Source organism: Nicotiana tabacum, chromosome 17 (assembly GCF_000715075.1).
Source record: "Nicotiana tabacum cultivar K326 chromosome 17, ASM71507v2, whole genome shotgun sequence".
Classification (NCBI taxonomy): Eukaryota; Viridiplantae; Streptophyta; class Magnoliopsida; order Solanales; family Solanaceae; genus Nicotiana; species Nicotiana tabacum.
Window position 1 is genome coordinate 58,191,254 of NC_134096.1, and position 11,227 is coordinate 58,202,480.

Below are 11,227 nucleotides of genomic sequence, written 5' to 3' on the forward strand. Positions count from 1 at the left end.
ATGCCACGCATATTAAATTGGACTGTAAAGAAGAAGGTAACCTTCAAGAGGTTGAGGAAAGAATTTTTTCTTTTAAGTCGGGAGCAGGTAAAAAATAATTTTGTTTAGTTTACAACATTTTGTAGCAATACATATGAATTTACTTTTGATGCATAAATTATACATTTCTGATACATAAATTATACATTTTTGATACATATTTTATACCTTTAATATACATAATATCTATTAACTGTATGATATGTAGTTTCTACAAGTAATATATTGGTTGTCTTTTGTTATTTTAAAATTTCATGATTGCTAAGTTTTTTTTTGATTGGTAGTTGGTGTTTGGTAATATTGCCCCAACAAATGTTAAACAAACAAGGCTTGAATTGCATGATTTTGTCCCGGTGTATAAAGATAAAAATGAGATGTATATCGAAGCTGGAATCGTGGCTGAAGTTAATCCAAGAGAAGATGTTGATGATTTCAACACTCGACCTAAAAAAAATGCTAAGAAGCACCCCAAAAATAAGCTGGAATCACAACCTATAAACAATGAGAATCCGGATCCACAGCCTAGTAACTTGAGTTCAAGCGAGAATGAGCTGAAACTTCTGAGAAGTGAAATCAACAAGGTATAGTTCTATTTTGGCTTTGAACAGATCTGACAACTTAATTGATATTCGGTTTCACTTTTTCTTTTATAGGTAAACGGCAAGGTTTTGTCTTTGGAGCAGTTAATGATTTTCTCATTTAAAAAAGTTTTTAAATCTCTAGGTGAACGTGCTGCTTCAAAGGTATTCTCATGATTATGCTTATTTGTTATTTTTACCTGTTATTATAATTTTTACAACTTTTTGTATAGTTTTCCTGAACAGGGTGGTAGAAAAGATGACGACCATCATGATAGTCACGGCCATCATGATGCTGGTGATATTCATAATGATTACTTTGGCGATAAGAAAGTTGCAGAGAATAATTTTGGTAGTGAGGAAGTTATGGAGAAAAATATTGGCAGTGAGAAAGTTGTAAAAAAAAATGTTGGCACTGAAGTAAGTCTAGAGCAAACTGTTGATGCTATGGAGGGTGTGGTGAAGGATTCTATAGAAGCTGGTAAAAGTAGTGAAGGAGTTGGTGATGACAAAGCCTGAATTGAGGATGCCGAGCCTGAAATCACGGCAATCACCCAGAAGTTTTGTGACAAAAATAATGTAGATGGTGATAGTGTAGTTAATATTGCAGAAGTTAAGAAAAATACTGCTAATATGGGGGGTTTGGTGGAGGATTCTGTACAAGTTGTTGGTAAAAATAGTTGTGAGAAAGTTGGTGAGGACAATGACTGGACTAGTAATGCTGAGGCTCAAATAACTGCAATCACCCAAAAGTATTTCGATCAAAATATTGTACATGGTAATTGTTTAGGAGTGGAGAAAAATATTACTACTATGCATGAAGATCATATAGTTGTTATTGATCATGACACACCTGAAATGATCCCTAGAGAAAGGAAACCTGCAGGAGTCATGAAGTCACCATTCAGGAACACATTTGGCTCTGTTAGCACCATCCAAGTTGCTCAAAATAAGCCAACTAAGTCAAAGAAGCTCATCCAGACAAATAAGCCAAATAAGTCCATCTTCAATATAAAGTATTCTTTTCAGGAAAATATTGACAATCCTGTTGATTTTAGAATATTGTGTAAGTGGAATACTTTCATCAATAGAGGCTTAAGGACTAATGCACTGTAAGTTTTATGTTTCAGTTTTTTCTTTTTCTTTTTTTCCTTGTTTATTTTTCGTGTTTCGTGTTATGAACCATATCTTTTTATCGTGATTCATCATGGACAGTGTTTATACGGAGATTAGCAATAAGCTAAATAAAATCTTTAAATTTGGAGTTGATGATATTGGAGAAAAAAATGGTTATTCACATCTGCATATCCCGACCTACCCCTGTGTGATTCAGTACGTCAACACTATAATGATTCTTTATATTTTTAACATATTGATGTTAATTTGTTTGCATAAATGTCATTTCTTTTTTTTTTATCCATGTTGAAATTACATATAGATTCTATCTGTAATAAAATGAGAAATGAGACTCAGTAACCCTTGGATAGTAGGCAAAAGAAATAACTAGAACAATAATGGTAATAGAAAATATAGTATCAACTTGGAAGAGTATCTTTTATGTATATTTGCAGTATCTTCTGTAAAATGTATAATTGGGTTATACATAAAATATACATTTTAGTTTTCTCATAATGTAATTTTCTGACTATGTGTGTTTATTCTTCATATTTCAGCATATTGATATTATTTTTTACTATTTGAGAAAAAAAGGGAAGTACGGTGTTGCTGAGTATATACTTGGATATTTTTTAAGATGTAATGTTCCTTGGTGTACTTGTTGATGAAGTCCTTTTCCCTATAAATCTGTCTGATAAGTGGCATTGGATATTGGCGAGACTGTCATTCAAAGATTTGCGCATTTATGTATACGATTCCATGAGTGGCACGCGAAAGCATAGTGCAGTTCGGAGATCAATTGAGCCATACTCAATGTTGCTCCCATATTTCCTTTATCGTATTGGTTTTTGGGACACAAAGGATAATCATATGGGAATTCCTACCATTGATCCTTTTGAGATTCATGTCGTTGATGGGTTGCAAACGCAAGATAACACGCAAATTATTATTGAATATTTCTGATTCTTATTCATTTTTATACATTAATTCCTATTTGAATATTATACTAACTTATTCAACGTTTATGTGCGACCTTTTGTATGTAGTGATTGTGATGTTTATATTGCTGCATTTGCTGAGTACATCATTCAAGGCAGCACTATTCCTAAAGTTATTGATATTGATGGGATACAGAACCGATATGGTATATTGCTATGGGATTATGGAGTGAAGAAACAAAGAGCACATGCAGTTAGTGATGACGAGTCTACTGATAGATTGAAGAATTTGACAAAAAAGGATAACAAGAAAAGGGCAAGTCGCATGACGTTGGTGATGACAAGGCTTTGAAGGATAACAAGAAAAAGGGTAAGACGCATGCCTTTGGTGATGACGAGACTTTGAAGGATATCAAGAAAAAAGGCAAATTGAAGGGCAAGATAAAGTAGTTTGGGATAATTTAGCGGAAAATTGATATGTAGTTTTAAGATGAAGTAGTTTCATTCTGATATTGTCTTATGATTGGATACAGTTGCATACCTATATCACGTTTTATACTTTTTGTTTGGGATATTTTTGAACAATATGTTTAAAATGCTAATGTTGAATATTACTTTTAATTGTGACTTGTTTGTTTTCAGTTAATAGTGAAATTTTAAAAGTTTCGGATTTTGTGTAGTTTTGACTTTTCTACAGTTTTAGTTTTGTAATTTATATAGTTTTAATCTGTTTCGACAGGTTTTGCAAATTTAGTTGGTGTTGCTAAGTTGTTGTAGGAAGTTTTGTGAATGAAGTTTTGGGGGCAACTAAACTGTATATAAATTGTATGGCGACAATCTATTTTGTATAATTTTTGTATAGTAACAGTCTTTTTTGTATATATTTTGTATAGTGACATCTATTTTTTATATTTTTTATATAGTCACAGTCTTTTTTGTATATATTTTGTATAGTGACATCTATTTTATATATTTTTATATAGCGACAATTTATTTTATATATTTTTTGTATAGTGACAAACTATTGTATATAAATTATATAGTGACGGTCTATTTTGTATATTTTTTGCATAGTGACAGTCTTTTTTTTTATATACTTTGTATATTGACATCTATATAGTGACATCCATAATAGTATTTGGAATAAAACTTCTACCAATACTTTCATTAAGACAAAAAATAGTATCTTTATTCATATATCAGAGAGAATTTGATTGCACATCTCATTATTTTTCTAGTATTCTAACTGTAACATTCACAAGGAAAATAATTCTCTACTAGTTGTCTCGAGCATTCCTGCATGTTCTTCTGTTGTGTCCTTATTTTCCACACAGTCTACAGGTAACTGTTTCAGTATACAAATATTCATAAAGTCCCTTGTGTCGCGACTTCGTCGGTTTTCCTGATTTGCCCTTTACTATCGGTGTTAGGACCACATTATCTAACACCTCTGTTGGAAGGTCCCATGTATTTTCATCTAGAAGTGGATTAACTGGCACTTTATATGTCTTCTTGAAGTATTCCTTGGTGTAATAGGCAGAACAATATTTGGGTGCTTCTATGTGTGTGTAGTCCAATACTGCGATAGCATGTGGACAAGGAATCTCATCCACTTGAAGTCGTTTGCACGAGCATTCCCTTTTTTGCACGAGCATTACTACATATACATAATCGGTTGAAGGTCTCACCTAAATTTAAATAGATATCATTAGTAAAACAGAGATATGACAAGTGTTAATGCATTTTTATCAAAATATGTAATTCAGGCGTATGAAGTAAGACATGATAAAATAATATTTACCGTTATCTTCTGTGACAAACTGCTATTTTCCTTCAGTACTTCGTTATATGTTTTTCCTAGTCCAGTTAATGTACTTATTGCAGTCATTCTATTTGTATTATTCCATTCTATAACCAAATTCATCATGTAATCTAGCAAACTCATGATCGATAGCTCTCTTGCCTCTTTGTTTCTTGCATTGAGTGACTCAACAATATTTGAAGTCATCACCATGGATCTATTAATAGTGGAATGCGCTATGGACCACTTTTCATAACCAATTTAGAACAAGTAACCCCTTACCCTCTTATCAATGCTGTCCATATCTTGCATGAGGTGATTAAAATCTTCAATTTTGTATGCTCTGACCATTGCAAAAAATACTTCCCTCAGTCGGTCATATTTCTTCTTGAATTACTTCTTTATGTTATTCCAAAGATGGAAGATGCATACACAGTGAGATACCTTTGGATACACAATCAAAGCACCCCTCAATATGCTTGCATGATGATCGGATACGATGCACATCCTTTCCCCAAAAGCCTGTCTAAACATTTCAAAAGATTATTCCCAGGAAGCATCATTTTCAGAATCGACAACAACATATGCTAGTGGAAAAATTTTACATGGTTAAGCAAATAAGAAAGCATCTACATGTTATTTTTGTTATACACGGATAACAACTATCTATACCATATATAATTATTATACGAGACTGCGACATATTCACCTATCGCATCTTGTGCGCTAGTTGTTAACATTGTCCCCATGTGTGATGAATTAAGGAATGTCCCGTCAACCACTACAATAGGGTATCAGTATTTTCATCCTATGATTGATGCATTTAGTGCGACAAAAACATACATGAAGCGCCCGTCCTCTGATTTATGTAACATTGTGACAGAACCAGGATTTGTCATATTTATCATATACAAGGGACCCGACAGTTTACTATAAGATTCGCGTGGTATCCCTCTTAGCAGTTCAAGCGCCTTTTTTTTTTGTTCTATAAACTTTTACGTAACTCATATTAATCCCATATTGTTATTTCATGTCGCTCATGATGTCTGTCGGAGTGTATATTATTTTTGGATTGGCATATTTGTTGCAAATTATTTTTGTAATGGCTGAAGAAGTAGCATGACGTTGTGAAACAATCTACTCGTCTCTGGGCAAGTGTGAACATCATTGAACCGTCTAACCTTGAAGACATTTGATTTGTGCAGACTTGAAGATGTAAGACTCTATTTGCAACTTTCATCCACGCATGTAAGACAATACCTATTTAACATATAGTGTTATGATAATGCACTTCTTCAGATTTATACACTTATGTCTCAAATAAACAAGCAATATACATATGCAATCTTATTATACAATAAATATACATTTTTTATATAAGCAGTAAACACAAAATTACATAGAAGTGAAATCTCATACGTAGAAATCATACCTTGTTGTAGATGATCTATCCACTATAAATTGATATTTTCTCGTATTGCGTAGTGCTTTATTACACTAATGAGTGTACCTTTGTCCCAATACAATTGAACTTCTGCAATTTCTTCATCTTGTGGATTGTATATTATTCAATTTTCCTTCATTATCTCAATTTTGTCTTCTTTTCCATGATTATCCATCATCTCAACAATATTAGTTTTGTGTACTTCTTCTTCCTTCTGACATTGTAAACTGACTGAAGTTGTTGCGAGTAAGTTACCACCCAAGTATGAACTTGAATATGAGCATTCAACACTTGAACACACAATTTTCAACGTTATGCATAATGGATATTCAGTGATATCCAGGTTTTTCTTTTTCATCTGCATATACAAGCGCACACTCATATCATTGTATATTGGAATTGCTATATAGCCATCCTTCACTGTATATTTTATCTCCATCGCACTTGTAATTGAATCTCTACCCAATTGCTTGTATATCTCATCAATAGAATACTCATAGCTACAGTCCGAATTGTTCAGCACGCCATTAACAAGGAAATTAACAAATTTACTCTCACTTACCCATTCACCACTGTGTTGAAGTAAAATCGAAATCAAAATTGATACAGCAGTTCCAACATTCACAATCTCCATAGACATTAGTTGAGTTTGTCGATTTTGTATCAATTTCACAATTTAAGAACGAAATCTCAACTCTATTAAGTTGATTGTAGGCCGCAATTGTGCAAAACTTTGAATTTCAGAGTGAATTTTTTGGAGCTCTGATCTGGGTTTACTCTGTAGAAACCCTAGAATATTTTTGACAATGTGAATAATTGTGTGACTTTTATACTGCTTGGGGGTTGAAAATTCCATACTGAAGGCGTGAATTTAAGATACAAAATCGTTTAGGAGTGATTTCCTTTTGATTTGCGTTGAGCGCATGGTTTCAAGTTTTTCAGTTGCTAGCTTTTATTATTGTTTTTAGGCTATGGCTTGTATGGGGTTATTTTGTGACTATCAGGTGATATAAGTTTAGCCCTAGTGGCAACAAATGAACTGTGCTCTTACTGAATTCTATCTGAAGGAGAGCCCAAATATATTCCCGCAAGATAAAGCAAAGCCCCGGTAGGCATCAAAATTATCTTAATTACTCGTATATCCTTTCAACTTGAGAGTTTAGAAACGTGTAACATGAACATACTTATATTACAAGGTGAATATTTGATTTATCGAGCCAAAAGAAATATATTCAGTTGAATTTATTGAACCCAGCTCTATATCCGCCTATGTTTATTTATCGTCTTCACTCTACATGCGCGCAGGTTTAGCTTTCCTGGGTGGGACACTGTAGTTAATTGGGTTAAGGACCTTTACAACAAATATGTTGCCCCTGTATACCATAGTGCAGAAACAATTGTTGAATGGATCGAGGCCATGTTGTTTCGTCCTAAATATGATGGAGAGTATTTGCATGAGAAAATCAAGAATTTGATTGGAGGTCGAAAGCTTAGCCAAAAACTAACTAATGTTGTCATTCCTGCCTTTGGTATTCATGAGTTCCAGCCAGTTATCTTTTCATCTTTACAGGTCATTTTAATTTTTTTCTTTTTGTTTTCTGTTTATCTCTTCTTTTTTTTCCTACTTAATTTTCTTCACTAATGATGGATGATTTAGCACAGGCGAAAGTGGACGACTCAAAGGATTGTCTACTAGCAGATGTTTGCATCTCTACATCTGCAGCACCATATTACCTTCCTCCTTATCATTTTGAAGTTAAGTCAACCAAAGGTACCAAAATATATAACACTGTCGACGGTGGTGTTGCGGCTAATAATCCTGTAAGTTAGAATTTTGTGCAGAGTCATTCTATAATATTTTACAATATCACTAATTGACTAAGTTTGACAAATAAAATTGTACCAAAGACTTTGCTTGCAATACGAGAAGCTACACAAGAGATGGGGAGAACTTCCTCATCAAGTAACAGAGCTATAGATGATGTTACATTTGTTATACTTTCACTGGGCACTGGATCAGCAAAAGGGGCTCTAAAGTTTGATGTTGAAGATGGAAAGTCGTGGGGACTGGTCAATTGGTTTTTGGGGCCAGGAGATAGCACTCCCCTCATTGATGTTTTTGAGTCTGCCTTGAGTGATATGGCTGATATTTATACATCTATGTTCCTACATGGCACTCAATCAAATGATACTTACCTCAGGATTCAGGTACCCTCATTTACCTACTGAAATTTATTGCAACAGAAGAAACTTTAAAAAAAAAGAGAAGAGTATATCATATTAATGGAACAAAGCGAGTATTTGGAGCTCTTCAAGATTCTTTTGTCAAATATTTCCTGTTTGTCTTTCTTTCTGAAATGGAACATTGTTTATTATCAGATTGATGGATTGAAGTATGAAGATACAAGGACTGACAATGCAACAGAAGAAAATCTCAGAAACTTGGTGCATATAGCAAATGACCTGTTGAAGCGCCATGTTTCTTCTGTCAACTTCGAAACTGGTTTTTATGAACCCATCTCAGACAAGCGCAAACCTGTAGGAAAAGCCGATTGGACCAACGAAATGGCTCTTGTTGAGTAAGTTCACCTTTTACAGCAATTATATACAAATTAACCTGTTTTTTATATTATGAGTTTTAACTTCTATATACATCAACCTTTAATTGCTCATAATAAATGGAACTAGTTATTACTTGGAAAATAAAACAGTCATCTCCTACAACATGTTTAATTACACAATCACGTAAAACTTCTTTGCTCTAGTGTATATATCACACAATCATGGATAATTTGATTGTTCCTGTTTTTCTTGGGTTTGTACAGGTTGGCAAAAAGATTGTCAGATCAAAGAAAGCTCCGCCAAAAACAAAAGGCTTGAGCCTTGAGCAGAAGAAATGCCTATCTTCTCTAGTGTAGAAGCTCTTAGGTTGTTGGAGACTTTCAAAGAAATAATAAGCCGTCTGCTGGCTTTAATCCTTTAGGTGTGTAACATGGTTTAGACTATAATCGTCGGGTGTTGTTAAACTTACTTGAACGCTGAAATAAGATTATCTCTTTATTTAAAGGCAAATGAACATCTCTACATCTTTAGAGGCTTTTTGTTTTTCTTTTCACTTTTTGTTTATACTCTACAGTTAAAGTTTAATTACTCAACTGGATGATTGAACTACAAATCTTACTGTGGAATGGGAAATAATATTTTTGTCACGACCCAATTTCACCTATAAGTCGTGATGGCGAACACTACAGCTAGGCAAGCCAACTAATAAATTAAGCATACATTGATAAAATTTAAAACCAAAAAAATATAATAAAATCCAAACTCTACCGATGGGTGTGCCAAGACCTGGTGTCACAAGTGTATGAGCATCTAGTAGATTATACAAAACCTCAAATACTGTCTGAAATAAAAATAGACAGAATGAAAAACAATACAAGGAGAGACACTAGTAGCTGCAGAACGACTCAGAAAGGCAGCTCACCAAAATGCCCCTGGATAGCGTGGGTGTAAGACGATAGGTCCAACACTAGTACTTGCCTCAGGTCCTGCACAAAAAGTGCAGCAAGTGTAATATGAGTACGTAAACCACGTGTACCTGGTAAGTATCAAGCCTAATCTCGAAGTGGTAGAGACGAGATGACCGACTTTGACACTCACTATCGGTCAATAATAATAATTGAAATACAACTAGGATATTTAAATCAGCATAATTTATAGAGTTAAAAAAAATTATTTTATTTAATCAGCGGAAATAATCAAATTCCTTCACATGCTACAATTCTCAATATATTAATTAAATTCCTTCAATTCAAATAATTTTCAATTTATCAATTAAATATCATTTACAAGAATTACAATTTATTCTTTAACAAACAAGAATAATAGTTCATTAAATTCCAAGGATTTTTCAATTTATCAATTAGTTTCGCAAGCTGAAATAAATTATTAAAGTATCATGTAATTTATTAATATTATTAAGCACAATTTCTGCCGAGGGCGTACGGCCCGATCCATAGTATCGTGTACGCTGCCGAGGGACGTGCGATGCGATCCATAGATGCATCTATCCTGCCGAGGCGTTCGGCCCGCTCCACAAGAAAGGCGGGAATTTTCTTATGTACCTCCGGAAGGAGAATATATTTACTGTGAGATAATTTCGGGAGGAAGAATAATTTCTTTTAACAATTATATAATTTTAAACAGAAAATCAAACATATAAATTTTTCCATCCTTTAATATTTTGATCTAACAATTCACAATATATATATATATAAATATATCAAATAATATTAATTAAACAAAGAATACAATTTACACAAAGAATACAATTTACACAAGTAATTCATGCTTTGAATCCTAAACTACCCGGACTTTAGCATTAATAGTAGCTACGCACGGACTCTCGTCACCTCGTGCGTACGTAGCCCCCACAATTATTAATAATTATTTAATTTAATCCTTATAGGGTAATTTCCCCCTCACAAGATTAGACAAGAGACTTACCTCGTCTCAAAGTCCATTTTCTGATTATCCCATCGCGTAAAATTCTGACTACCTCGTCGAAAAATTCGAAACTATCCAAAAGTTATATAAAATAATTTATATATGTTCATTAATTCAAAATTCATCGATTAAAAAATTACTCTATCTAAAATGGTTAAATTTCTAAAATTCACCCCAAGCCCACGTGCCCGGATTTTGGAAATTTTCGGATGAAAACATTACCCATAATCCCAAGAACTCAAATATATAATTTTTATCCAATTCCATAACCATTTTCGTGGTTAAAATCTCATTTTCATAAAAATCTAGGGTTTTCACCTAAACCCTTGACACACAAGTCTAATAACCTCATACAAACTCGCTCGAGCGATTAAAATTCCGGAAATAACATCAAAAACCAAGAATCAGACGCCAAAACGCATGAATTGACTTATGAATTCAAAAACTTCAAAAAAAAAAAAGATTTCTGCTCGTCCGATTCCTATCAAATCAACTTGGAATGACACCAAATTTTGCGCACAAGTCATAAATTACATAACGGAGTTATGAATATTTTTGGAACTAGATTCAGATCCTGATATCAAAAAGTCAACTCCCCGGTTAAACTTTCAACCTTAAATTCTTATTTTAGCCATTTCAAGCCTAATTTAGCTACGGACTTCCAAATAAAATTTCGAACACACTCCTAAGCCCAAAATCACCATACGGAGCTGTTGGAATGGTAAAAATTCTATTCCGGGGTCGTTTTCTCAAAATATTGACCGAAGTCAAACTTGGCCTTTTAAAGCCATCTTAAATAACCAAA

At 33.5% G+C, this 11,227-nt stretch overlaps 1 protein-coding gene across 3 annotated transcripts in view; it reads left to right on the top strand.

Annotated features, from left to right (window-relative positions):
* LOC107832358 (patatin-like protein 2) overlaps nt 1–8,988 on the top strand; it is a 116,346-nt gene extending 107,358 nt beyond the window's left edge. The window contains exons 2-7 of one of the 3 annotated variants that reach the window (XM_075234343.1): nt 6,964–7,024; nt 7,222–7,486; nt 7,579–7,737; nt 7,825–8,124; nt 8,296–8,495; nt 8,742–8,988. In XM_075234343.1, the coding sequence (XP_075090444.1) occupies nt 6,964–7,024; nt 7,222–7,486; nt 7,579–7,737; nt 7,825–8,124; nt 8,296–8,495; nt 8,742–8,796 (1,040 nt within the window). In that variant the 3' untranslated portion in view covers nt 8,797–8,988. Of the gene's footprint in view, nt 1–6,963; nt 7,025–7,171; nt 7,487–7,578; nt 7,738–7,824; nt 8,125–8,295; nt 8,496–8,741 lie in introns of all 3 variants that reach the window. The other 2 variants (XM_075234342.1, XM_075234344.1) reach the window with 2 other exon arrangements.
* Nucleotides 8,989–11,227: the final 2,239 nt, after the last annotated feature.